This window comes from Crocuta crocuta, unplaced genomic scaffold (genome assembly GCF_008692635.1).
Source record: "Crocuta crocuta isolate KB4526 unplaced genomic scaffold, BGI_CrCroc_1.0 scaffold97, whole genome shotgun sequence".
In the NCBI taxonomy this organism is placed as follows: Eukaryota; Metazoa; Chordata; class Mammalia; order Carnivora; family Hyaenidae; genus Crocuta; species Crocuta crocuta.
This window is the reverse complement of record NW_027531999.1, coordinates 2,387,309-2,400,873: the sequence shown is the minus strand read 5'-3', so window position 1 is coordinate 2,400,873 and position 13,565 is coordinate 2,387,309. Positions and strand designations below refer to the sequence as shown.

Genomic DNA, 13,565 nt, shown 5'->3' with positions numbered 1-13,565 from the left:
ACTTTTTTGTTTGTTTGTTTTGTTTTATATAGTTTATGGTCAAGTTGGTTTCCATATAACAGCCACTGCTCATCCCAAGAAGTGCCATTACTTTTAAATACGGGAAGGACTTGGTGTTTGTTCCACAAGTCATCTTTAGAAAGTGCCGTATTTGTCATATTTGAGGTCCTACTGATGTTACTTCCACATGAAACATGTTAACATTCTTATCGTCAAATTGCCTCCTCCACAAAACATCAGCCTTATTGCTTTTTTTCATGTTTATTTTTTTTTTCAAGAGAGAGGAAGAAAGCGTGTGCACGAACCAGAGAAGGGCAGAGAGAGGGAGAGAGAAAATCTCAAGCAGGCTCTGTGCCATCTGCTCAGAGCCCGATGAGGGGCTCGATCTCAGGACCAGGAGATCATGACCTGAACTGAAATCAACAGTTGGATGCTTAACTGACTGAGCTCCCCAGGTGCTCCAGCGTATTGTAAAGTATGCTTTACAGTCATACTTCGGTTTTGATCAAAACAATATTAACCATCTGGCATGCCTAGGTGGTCGTGATTTCCACTCAGGTCATGATCTCACAGTTTTTGCATGATCGAGCCTGGCGTCAGGCTCTGTGCTGACAGTGAGAGCCTTGCTTGGGATTCCCTCCCTGTTCTTTCCCTCTCTCTCAACCCCTCTCCCACCCTCTCTCAATTTCTCCCAAAATAAGTAAATAAACTTTAAAAAAAGAAAGCAATATTAGGCATGTGTCCTTTTCTGAATTTTTCTCTGAATGCCTTTCAGTGAATAAGAGAGAAAAAGAAAGATAAAACTGTCTTTAAAAGGTAAGGATTTGACTCTCTTGAAGCCCCCCCGAAAAATACTAAAATGGCTCCGAAGGCAGAGCCAGGCACCAAGTGATTGAATGATGATGGCATTTGGAATATAGTTTTACATCCACCCAAAAGAACTCGTTGCTCTGAAAGCAAGGCAATACTTAAGTGTATAAATTGGAATGTTCTTCTTTAAACAAAACAAAAAAATTTTAATCAGTCACTTGACTGTCACATTTCATGTGTTCCTTTGATTGAGGGCAGGTAATTCCTCTGTAGAAGTTCTCTGAAGACTAATCTTTGAAACCAGTGACTCTGAAATCAATCTTTGGAACTCTGTCGTTTCAGAGACCTGCGACATAATGAAATCTTTGAAATTAAAGTTGACACTTTCCAGCAGTTGCTCAGCCTCCGAGCTCTGTGAGTACTGCCTCCCAGCACCTTTCCCGGCCACAGATCACTTTCTTTCTCTATCTGGTCTTCCCCAATATTTTCTTTCTGCTGTCTGCTAGTATCATTGGAGCTTTGTGCCTATATTTGCTACAAAAGGGCAAGTATCTTGCTCATGATACTTTCCAGGAATATATTCAAAAGTAGTAAATTTGTAGTCTGCTTTCTGACATGAAACTTGGATAAAGAGGAAGAAGGCCAAGCTGTTGAATCACCTACGAAATGTGTTTCTGTCAGCAGCCTAGAGTTGGCAGGGATTTTCCACACAGAAATGGAATGACTACACAACACTGCCTGCCCATTCGTTTTTTCTGGGGCAACAGGTTTCAGTATGTGTCTCAAAGTGCTTCAGAATCATCACGGGGCCACTGTCAAGAGTCCAGATTCCAGGTCCTCAACCTGCCTCAGGAGTTAGAATCCCTGAGGTGGGTCCTGATGATCTGCATTTTAACAAGCACACTAAGGTTTGAGCACAGCTGCCCTGGAAAATGCTTCTGTTGATCAGATGAGTAAGAATTGTAAATATAGTATCTAATTCCATTTTATGAGTGAAAGCACCATATATTAACCATCAACTTAAAAAAGGAAACTTTGGTAACAGATTGTTTTCTGTGTCAGTTAAATCTTTTTCATCTCAAAACTGAGTTTCAATGTAATTGTGATGAATAATGACAATATGAAATGTGTTTTTTATAACTTTTTAAATGTTTTATTTGTTTTTGAGAGACAGAGAGAGAGAGACAGAGTGAGCAGGGGAGGGTCAGAGAAAGAGGGAGACACAGAATCCGAAGACAGGCTCCAGGCTCTGAGCTGTCAGCACAGAGCTCGACACGGAGCTTGAACCCACGAACTGTGAGATCATGACCTGAGTCAAAGTCGGACGCTTAACCGACTGAGCCACCCAGGCGTCCCCAATATGGAATGTTTAAACTTTGGTATATTTTGGTAAAACTCCCTTTTACCGTCAAGTTTTTCTTTTTCTTTTTTTCTTTAATGTTTATTTTTGAGAGAAAGAGTCAGACCGTGAGTAGGTGAGGGGCAGAGAGAGAGGGAGACACAATCTGAAGCAGGCTCCAGCTGCTGTCAGCACAGACACAGGGCTCGAACTCAGGAGCCATGAGATCATGACCTGAGCAAAGTTAGACACTTAACCGCCTAACTGACTGAGCCACCCAGCCACCCCCTAAAGTTTTTCTTAATGCTTAAGAGACTATTCCTTTGTAAAATAATACCATTCCTCAAAACATTTTAAATTTACCTTTAAGAATCTTCTTCTTCTTCTAAAAGTGTACCTTGAAAGCTATCTTGTTCTGAATTTAAGTATGTTGCCCTTTCCTTACTTTTCCTTTTTATCAACTTGTGAAGTTCTTCTACTTTTTTTTTAATAAATGTAAAACAAAAAATATATTACCTACTTTCATTACCTGCCTTTTTCATCCAGTTGGAATTCTGAATGTTTCCAAAGTTCAGTTCCATTTTTTTTTAAATTTCTTTATAGTTTATTGTCAAGTTGGTTTCCATATAACACAACACCCAGTGCTTATCCCAACAAGTGCCCTCCTCAGTGCCCATCACCCATTTTCCCCTCTCCACCCACCCCATGAACCCTCAGTTTGTTCTCAGTATTTTTAAGAGTCTCTTATGGTTTGCCTCCCTCCCTCTCCTTAACTATTTTTTCCCCTTCGTCTCCCCCATGGTCCTCTGTTAAGTTTCTTCTATTCCATGTATGAGTGAAAACTTATGGTGTCTAGCCTTCTCTGCCTGACTTATTTCACTTAGCATAACACCCTTAAGTTCCCTTATGTGCCCCCATGCATCAGCACTCCTGTATCCTTTGGGTAGGGTCAGTTCCATTTTAAAATGCTGAAATAGTTGATAACACTCTATTATGTCATTGAATTTGCTAATAGAGTAGAACTTAAATGTTCTCACCAAAAAAAAAGGTTTTTTCATATGCATGTGAAATAAAAGGCTGATCTGTAATGATATCAAAAGAATGGGATCCTGAAAGCTGCGTGTCTGGGTGCCCCTGAGTTCCTCTGGCCCCTTAGACTTCATATCCATCACTCACCCAACTCTGCCAACTCCAGTTCATCGCCTCTTCTGCCACTGACCCATCATTCGTCTCCACTCATCCATCCCATTCTCTAAAGAGAATCTTTCTGAAACAGAAATCTAATCATGGCACTTGCCCTGCTTCAAGGATCTTTTTAGTCACCTATTGTCTTCAAACCCACACCAGATTTCCCCGCACTGCCTTCAAAATCTGACCCCAACCTCCTCACTCTCACCCGTGCCTTCTCGGTCCCCTGACACATGGTGGCCATTTCCCTGGTTCTTGTTGCCCATCGGATTCCTCTCCACCCTTGACTCACCTCCTGCCCATGCCGTAAAAACAGGAGCTCCTGCGAGCCCACTCCACTCTGATGCATTTTGCGCATTTTCTGCTACAGGACTCAACACTCAACACTGCCACAGGAAGACTATGCCCTGCCCCAAAATGACAAGAACTTTTTCATCTTCTTATCCCCAGGGTCAAGTGGAGTGGCTCTCTCATTATTTACTTAAGAATTCCAAATGTGTTCTGAGCAAAAGTTCAAGTTCTCTTGATGTTGGTCAGCTTGAGTTTGAATTCCAGCTCCTGAGATTATTTTGTGACTTTGAGCAAGTCATTTAATACTCTGTGCCTTTCTCTGCACCAGTAAAGTGGGATTAATGACAATACCTACTGCTTAGAGTTCTGTTAAGGGTTATACGTGTAAAAAAAAAAAACAACTCATAACCAAACTTGGCACATGGTAAATATGCAATAGTATCATGGTGATGGTTGTTGTTGTCATTATTACAGCAAGTATATATCATTTTAAGATCTATCAGTAAGAGTCTTGGCAGGAAACAGATTTCATCCCAAATGGTAAGACTGAGGCTAACGGGACACAGGTACAGAGAAGGGATGCTGTGGTTGAGGAAGCGTACAGCTGCCACCAGACAAGATTCCATAATGGAGAAAGAGTACAGGTGCCCAAGTTCTCTCTCCTGAGCTTCTGGCTGCAAACAGTTGGGAGCCACTGGGCACGCAGACTGCAGGGTCAGCCCCAGGCACAGAACAGGGTAGGAGAGTGGAAGTGGCTCCTCCCCTGGTGGCTGTGAAGATTCCAGCACACAGGTCTACTAACATGAGTGGAATTACATTCCTTTGAACACACAAATCCTCCCATATTTGCTTTAAATCCAGTCAAATTGCCATAAAGCCGCACGGCAAGACTTGGCCTACATTCCTGATATTCCCCTCTCTGAAGCTCCCTGGGGAACCCATGTTCTTCTCACAGCCACCAGAGACTCACTGATGGCATGACTTGTTTCCCTCACTGGTCAGATGTTTTATGAGCAGCTCAGGAGTAAACCATCTCCTTGCTCAATCACCCAACCCCCATCTGTGGCTCTCCCTCTCCTTCCCTGCCATATCCTTCCCTTGTCAGCCAAATTTTTTTCTGTTCTGAGAGCAGAGATGGATCAAAATAAAAAGTTTCCATGGGACGCCTGGGTGGCTCAGTCGGTTAAGTGTCTGACTTCAGCTCAGGTCATGATCTCGCAGTTGGTGAGTTCAGGCCCTGTATCAGGCTCTGTGCCAACAGCTCAGAACCTGGATCCTGCTTCAGATTCTGTGTCTCCCTCTCTCTCTGCCCCTCTCTGACTTGTGCTCTGTCTCTCTCTCAAAAATAAATAAACATTTAAATTTATTTTTAATTAAAAAATAAAAGTTTCCAGTTTCACCCAGTTTAAGGAGACTTTCAAAGGAATATACATGTTCTGCAAATACCATTTATCCAAAGATAACTCAAGAGGCCCAGTGCTTTAAATAACTCATTTGTGTTAAAGAAAAGTTGATTGTGATCACTTTCAATTTCCTCAAACGTCTACACTTTAGTTAGATTTATTAGTTAGGCATTTTAAAAATACAAGTTTTAAGTTCATTGCTCCTTTTTGGAAATGTGGAAGTTCTTATTCTTGCTGAATCATCTACATTTCAGTGTGTGTGTGTGTGTGTTGAGTGAATTTTATTTCTCCATAAATTATAGGTTTTCTGTTGTCAAAGGATTTTATTTCCAACATATTAGCACCCTTTTTTATTTATGTTGCTGTTAAGAATTTAAATGTGCATCTCCTTTACTAGGAATTTTTTTTTAATGTTTATTTATTTTTGAGAGAGAGAGAAAGAGAGAGAGAACATAAAAAGGGAGAAGCATAGAGAGAAGGACACACGGAATCCAAAGCAGGCTCCTGGCTCTGAGCTGTCAGTACAGAACCAGACATGGGGCTCAAACTCACGACCCAGGAGATCATGACCTGAGCTGGAGGTGGATGCTTAACCAACTGAGCCACCCAGGTGCCCCTTTAAAAGAAATTTAAAAAATAAAAAACCTTCTCTGTGTGGAGCCTGGGTCACTCAGTTGGTTAAGCATCCAACTTCAGCTCAGGTTATGACCTATGGCTCAAGTCATGATCTCACAGTTCATGTTTTCAAGCCCCATGTTAGGCTCTGCACTAACAGCACAGAGCCTGCTTGGGATTCTCTCTCTCCCTCTTTCTGCCCCTCCCCTGCTCTTTGTCTCTCTCTCTCTCTCCCTCAGAATAAATAAATAAACATTTAATTTAAAAAAAAACCTTCTCTCTGTTTCTTTTATGGCCTGACATACCTGACAATGTACACAAAATGTTGTTGAGTTTCATTACATTTCCAGGGACATTTTATGCACTTCACGTTTACTTGCTTGTCAGAGGAGCCTCAGAAGTTCCTGTCTCTTACTGCTCCTCTACCCCCACCCATCTCAGAAACACCCTAATAAAATTTTACAAGCATGTTCAAGTCACCTTTTTCATAAGCAGAGAAATAAAATCTAAATCCACCTGAACGATTTCTCCTAGATTAATTTAAAACAAGATTGATTTCAAGTTCACCCTTTCGTCATTTTATACTATTGATATCTTTATCTATTTGATAATTGTTTGACCCTAAATGGAAGTTAAATTTTGGTAGAAGAATGAATATATGTGGTAACACTTCATGCAATCTTTTTAAAAACATCATCCTGTCATTTGCCTTATATATATACTTTTTTTTTAAATAGGAATTTGGCTTGGAACAAAATTGCCGTTATTCATCCCAATGCCTTTTCCACTTTGCCCTCTCTAAGAAAGCTGTGAGTATCTCCATGACTTGTTTATGGCGTATTTTAAGGAATTGGGGGCCACTTAACTTCCTCACAAATGTCGGTGTTGCTGTAGAAGCCGCAGCGCACTGATTGCTGAGTCCTCGGCTCTCTCTCGGCGCTGGAGGGGGTCAGACGCAGGGGGAGCCCCTGCCCCTCCAAGGCCACGTGGGCCCCGTCTGCGTATTCGAAGAGCTGGGTGACAGCTGGTTCTGGTTATTGAGGTGAAATTTTCCATTTTCGCCGAGCAGTCAGGTGGAGTGGAATAAGATGTCATTTCAGTCCCAAAGGGCTTTCGTTTTCCTTTTGCCCTCCTAAGAGAAAGCTTTGCTGTCCCGCCTTTCCTCGGGGGCCTCTGAACCCCTTGTCTCCCCTCTTCCGTGTCCAACAGAGAAAGAAGGAGCTGGTCAGATGGAAGTTAAGGGGAGGAAAAAGAATAAACCCAAAAGCATCTTCCGCCTCAGTCAACATCTCTTTTCAAATTAGGTGTAGCACCTCTACGGATTTTTGATGTCGTCGCCTGGCAAAATAAAGCTTACTATAGAAATTACAATTTGGATGTGATTAAGACCTCTTCGCCCTGCAATTCTGATTGTAAATAGACATGTTATCAGGAGCTAAACCCAAAATGGTTATTTTTACCATGGAGGGTAGGACCCTGCTTAGAAGTTTTTATGGGGGAGTTTAATAATCTTTAAGTTGCTTTTTTTCAACATGGACGCTTTCTGCTAACACAGACTAAAAGCCAATTGTTGTTTGATGTTTTGCAGGGACCTATCGTCCAACCTCCTGTCGTCTTTTCCTGTAACTGGGTTACATGGTTTAACTCACTTAAAATTAACAGGAAATCATGCCTTACAGAGCTTGATATCATCTGAAAACTTTCCAGAACTCAAGTGAGTTTGTCATTAAAACTAACAAGATACATTTGTGGTCATGCGAAATAATAGACGTGTTATAGTAGTTTTCGAAATTTATGAGGTCAAAGAACTCTTTTGAATTGCATTTCATGCCCTCAAGCCCCCCCACCCCTGGGGCATTGTTAGGACAAGCCCTGAAGGCAGAGAATGTCTTCCTGACCACATTTCCGTTCTTTCTCGAAGATGCCTCCCAGAATCATAGTGTTCATGGGAAGAGTTGGAAAACCATTGATCCATGAGATATAAACTAGGATACGTAATTAAATAACATTATAATATTATTGTAGTACTGCTTACATTTCTAAATTTATCTAGTTTGTTATATGTTCTAATAAAATGTACTAAATTTGTATTTCTTTGAGGAACTAATGTTCTTTAAAACTTATTGTTAAAAAAAATCCCTTGAAGGACTGTGTGTGTGTGTGTGTGTGTGTATCTTTATTTTTTTAATTTTTTAATGTTATATTTATTTCTGAGAGAGAGCGTGAGCAGGGGAGGGTCAGAGAGAGAGGGAGACACGGAATCTGAAGCAGGCTCCAGGCTTTGAGCTAGCCATCAGCACAGAACCCGATGCAGGACTCGAACCCACAAACTGTGAGATCATGACCTGAACCGAAGTCTGTCGCTTAACCGACTGAGCCACCCAGGCGCCCCTATATATATTTTTTTAAACCATAGTACATTTTACATACTTTTAAAACTATAACCCCAAAAGAGAGTTTGGAAAGTAGAAGAGAGTAAAAAAAAAAAATCTAAAAATACCTCCTAAACAACTTTTTTTCATTTCCTTCCAGACTTTGTTTCCAATGTATTTTTAATTGTTAGAATCACAGTACATACAGAAACTTACATCATGTTTTCCTTACTTTCCATTATGTCATACCATAAGCACTTTTTAATGGTGCTACAATTTTCCTAGCAGTCATTTTTTTAACCTTTTTATAATGGAAATTTTCAAGCACCAAAGTAGAGAAAATAATATAATATATGCATCACTCAACCTTAGCAATTATCAACATTTCATGGCGATAATTTTTAATAACTCCATTGTTATTATAAATGGTTCGGTAATGAACATCTTTATACACATAGTTAATATTTTAGATTATTAATTAAGTCTATGAGCCAAAGACAAAATTATTGAGGGAAAGAAGATAAACACTATATTTAATAATTCATTTCTTTGAATATGTGGTTTTTGTTTGGTTTTGTTTATTTGAAGGGTTATAGAAATGCCTTATGCTTACCAGTGTTGCGCGTTTGGAGTGTGTGAGAATGTCTATAAAATTTCTAATCAATGGAATAAAGACGACAATAGCAGCACAGATGACCTTCATAAGAAAGATGCTGGAATGTTTCAAGTTCAAGGTAAGACCTGCTATGTCACAGTGATGAAATTGTATCTAGAATGGTCTTGAATAGTCATTAAACAGGTCATCTGAACTCCAGACAAGTCCCTATGTAACCAGCACAGCAAACTGGGTCTCAATCCCACTATTTTTTATTTATTTATTTATTTTGAGAGAGAGGGAGCAGAGCTGGACCCAGGGCTCAAACTCATGAACTGTGAGATCATGACCTGAGCCAAATCCAAGAGTCAGATGCTTAACCGACTGAGCCACCCAGGCGCCCCTCAATCCCACTACTTAAAAACCCCCAGAGAAAGAGAAATATCCCTTAGGATCATTCTAAAAGTTTGTTTTTGTTCTGTAAGCAATTTCTTAACACAGTACTTATAATTATAATTAGATCTCTCTTAGCATATACTGTCCTCAGAGGTAGTTCTTAATACTGATGTCAGTATTTCCATAAGTTTTAAAAGGCCCTCATCCTTCTGGATACCTTTTTTGTACATGTTTCTGAGCATATCTTCTCCAGAAGATAAAAATCCATTTTTATTCTTATGGCCTTGGAGGAGTGGACAACATAGGCATTTAGTTGCCGCCATAGGTCAGCAGAAAGGCTTAAGAAACCAACTTCTTATCCAACTAATTCTAAAACATTCTCCCTTCCCACCCCCCATGGGGTATCTGTCAGGAAGGTGAAATGAGATAATGTCTGTAAAGCGCTTGGCTTTCCTTGAAGTAAGACCTTACTTAAACAGACAGCAATGCACCTCCAACCACACCTGTGATAATGAGGCGGCGCCATGGCAGCCCCCACTTTCCTTTGCTGCCAGCCTTGCAAGTCTGCACATAGTCTAAACAGACTGGCTTTCCTTCCTTCGGACCCTAATGATTTGTTGATTCCCAAGCAAGTGTGTCCGTCTGATTTCGCCTGTCTGCACATTACCTTAACATTTCTTCCTGTAAACATATCGGTTTAAGGAGTGGATATTTTGGCCCTTGGCTTTTTTGTTTTAGGCCACAGCATGTGTCTTGCTCTTGTTTTTTCTTTAGTTTTTGCTCTTTCTGCTTCATCCATGCTAATTTCCACTGTATTTATTCACTCAGGAAAAAAAAAATTAAGAGTGCCTACTATGTGCCAGGAGGTACACAATGAACAGGGAAAACAAAATACTTCAAAGGAGTTTATTTTCAAGGGCAGCGATTCTGTATGTTAGATCACAAAACTCCGATTTTATGGATAGCTAAACTAAGCACCAAGCAGTAACTTGATTTGCCCTTTGTTCAGCAGAATTCCCCAGAAAAGACTGACACTTACTGTACCTGATTCTCCCTCTTGTGCTCAGAGAACACAGCCGAGAACATTTGCACTATAGCTATATAACTGTTAGGAAACTGGATAAAGAGAGGCCCACAACATCTCTCTAATTTAAGTTGGTGCAATTTGGGGCCATCATGAACTGCAAGGAATAAGAACAGAATGAGAGAGCTAAGTCAGGGGTGACCCTTCCTTACCCCCAGTTCGGCTGGAATACTGGGTCATGGAGTAGCTTGATTAGAACATCCAAAGGCAACTTTACAATAGACTTGCAAGAAAGCCAGAGCCCAGAGAAGAGTGGGGTGTCTGGCCTTCAGTTCCCTTTGTGACATTTCATGTCTCAAGGACAATCCGGGACTCTTTCCCTGGGAGGTGGACCCCAAAGAGAGAGCCAGAACTCACCTTTCCAGGGCTTCTCGTTCCTGCAGATGAGCGTGATCTCGAAGACTTCCTGTTGGACTTTGAGGAAGACCTGAAAGCTCTTCACTCGGTGCAGTGCTCGCCTTCCCCAGGTGAGAAGGGCATCGGCACTGCCTAAGTGCAGCACCTACCACTGACTCTCAGGCCGTCGATGACATAGAGGCTACACTTCCAAGCAAAATCTAGGTGCCACATTTGTGGCTCTTAAATATCCCTCCCCATGGGGACCTTTAAAATAGAAATGTTCATTCCCTGGATTGGGTCCCTATTCATAAATAGGGTTTTTGTGAAAGACTTTTGATTCAGATTAATGAAAATTAAAGAATCAATCACGTAGTTGGAAGTATATGCAATTTTTAAAGTGATATTAGCAATGTAGCCTGAAATAGTATGCAGGAGTCTTGCTTCATGTAATCACTCATTTTTGAAAGTGATTTCTTTTGTCTTCCCTAAATAGCTATTTGATTAAAGCAAATAATAGTTTATACAGATAAGTAAAAAAAAAAAATAATGCTGTAAATACCGACTTCACATAACTGTCCCATTCCCAGGAACAGAATGGACCAGTTGGGAAAAAAAGACAGCTGGGAAGGGTTGATATTTTATTTTCAACAACTAGATTGTCTCCGGCTCTCAAACACCGAATATCATCAAACATCAAGACAAACTTAAGATGAGATGTTCATGAAATGCACTTTTATACTACCGTTGCTTCCTCCTCTAATATTATATAGAGTGTTTCCCTGGGATTCTCTTTCTCTGCTTCCAGAACCTTTTTGAAGCATTCTGAAAAAAAAAAAAAAAAATCATGAAAAGCCCAGGAGATCTGGCTTTTTACCTGGCCCCAACTCTGCTTTATTTGACGGATCTTAATCAAATGATTTAAATTCCCCATCTCCATTTCTCTGTGTCAAGCTTCAAAACATGAGCACCTGGTGTTCCCGTTTTCACGGTAGTTAAAGAAAGTAGAGCATGCCCCAGGGGACCTAGCTGTTACCGGCCTTCCTCTTGGTGTCCTAATAAGAGAAACAAAAAGATAAATTGGCAGAAGTTGTAAGCCCTAGTTTGATACCCAGTCTTTTTCTTCCTTGGACTTCCAGGACCCTTCAAACTCTGCGAATACCTATTTGGTAGCTGGCTGATCAGAATTGGAGTATGGACCATAGCGGTTTTGGCGCTTACCTGCAATGCCTTGGTCACTTCCACAGTGTTCAGAGCTCCTTTGTACATATCCTCCGTAAAACTGTTAATCGGATTAATAGCAGCGGTGAACATGCTCATGGGGGTCTCCAGTGCTGTGCTGGCTGGCGTGGACGCGTTCACGTTTGGCAGCTTTGCACAGCATGGCGCGCGGTGGGAGCAGGGGGTGGGTTGTCAGGTCGTCGGGTTTTTGTCCATTTTTTCTTCAGAATCATCGGTTTTCCTGCTTACTCTGGCAGCCCTGGAGCGCGGGTTCTCTGTGAAATGCTCTGCAAAATTTGAAAGGAAAACCCCTTTCTCCAGTCTGAAAGCCATCATTCTGCTCTGTGCGGTGCTGGCCCTGACCATCGCCACGGTTCCGCTGCTGGGTGGCAGTGAGTTCAGCGCCTCCCCGCTCTGCCTGCCCCTGCCCTTTGGGGAGCCCAGCACCACAGGCTACATGGTCGCTCTCGTCTTGCTCAACTCCCTCTGCTTCCTGGTGATGACCATCGCCTACACCAAGCTCTACTGCAATTTGGAAAAGGGAGACCTGGAGAATATCTGGGACTGCTCTATGGTGAAACACATCGCTCTGTTGCTCTTCACCAACTGTATCCTTTACTGCCCTGTGGCTTTCTTGTCCTTCTCCTCTTTACTAAACCTCACTTTTATCAGTCCGGAAGTCATTAAGTTTATCCTTCTGGTGATTGTCCCGCTTCCTGCATGTCTCAATCCCCTTCTCTACATCCTCTTCAATCCCCATTTCAAGGAAGATCTGGGGAGCCTAGGAAAGCAAACCCACTTCTGGACAAGATCAAGAAACCCAAGCCTGATGTCTGTTAACTCTGATGATGTTGAGAAGCAGTCCTGTGACTCAACCCAAGCTTTGGTAACCTTCACCAGCGCCAGCATAGCCTACGACCTGCCTTCCAATTCTGTGTCACCGCCAGCTTACCCAGTGAGCGAAAGCTGTCATCTTTCATCTGTGGCATTTGTCCCATGTCTCTAACATGTGAGAGAAAAGTTTTCAAACACTGAAAACCAAAATATATGAGATTGGGTACATCAGAACAGTAACTAAAAATAGCTGAGTGGAAACTTGTTTGTTTTTACTCTCTCTCAGTGCGGAAAGAGCTGAAAACCTGTTGATACTGGAGAGTGAAAAACAAGTCTAAATGCTGCTTGTGTAATTCCTTCAGATATAAGAGATAGATCAGCTGCATTATTGAGGCAAGCCTAGATTTTAAAAAGCAGATTGAAATGTTCTAAAAAGATTCTCCATGATTTCCACCGGATTCTTTTTAAACTCACCAATCTAATTATTTGGGGCGAGGGGCAGAACCACTTGCTTACAAAGGTTAGTTTCAGGTTTACAAACCTGAAAACTCCTTAAAAGACGGTTGGAGGAATTCCGAAAATAGGGTTTTAAATGGCCTACTTTACTAAATAAAAGTTGCAACCAGTAAGATTTCAGTTTAATGACCACGTGGATGTGTTAGTCTTCCTTTGCCTTTCCTCAGAAAGGATCCTTCCGGGTCACCAGTCCCCCCATGAATGGATAAGGTAGGACATGTTAGTTTGCTCATATTCACATCATTTTCAGAGATGCCAGATTGTGTGTATCGGCACTAGATGGTTCCACCACAGTGAAGTAAAATTGCCTGCACATATTTTGAAAGGAAAATAAGTTCTTAAGTTGCCATGAAGGCAATCATGTAGAAGTGAGGTCTGCCTTGTCTAATTAATTTTTAACTCTCTGCTGTCCAGAACTCTGAATAAAAGTCCATTGCCGGCAATGGATACACCTAGAAAAGATGGTGAGCAACCTGGGGGGGGGGGGGGGAGCTGGGGGTTGTTTTTTCTTCCGATGCACACTTTTTGCAGGGGGTTTTATCAGTTGATTCAAACTGATATGTAT

At 41.5% G+C, this 13,565-nt stretch overlaps 1 protein-coding gene across 3 annotated transcripts in view; it reads left to right on the top strand.

Annotated features, from left to right (window-relative positions):
* LGR5 (leucine rich repeat containing G protein-coupled receptor 5) overlaps positions 1-12,656 on the top strand; it is a 134,097-nt gene extending 121,441 nt beyond the window's left edge. For all 3 annotated transcript variants that reach the window (XM_077775244.1, XM_077775243.1, XM_077775242.1), the window contains 5 exons: positions 6,384-6,455; positions 7,235-7,360; positions 8,607-8,752; positions 10,477-10,560; positions 11,569-12,656. In XM_077775244.1, coding sequence (XP_077631370.1) covers positions 6,384-6,455; positions 7,235-7,360; positions 8,607-8,752; positions 10,477-10,560; positions 11,569-12,656 — 1,516 coding nt within the window. The remainder of the gene's footprint in view (positions 1-6,383; positions 6,456-7,234; positions 7,361-8,606; positions 8,753-10,476; positions 10,561-11,568) is intronic.
* Positions 12,657-13,565: the final 909 nt, after the last annotated feature.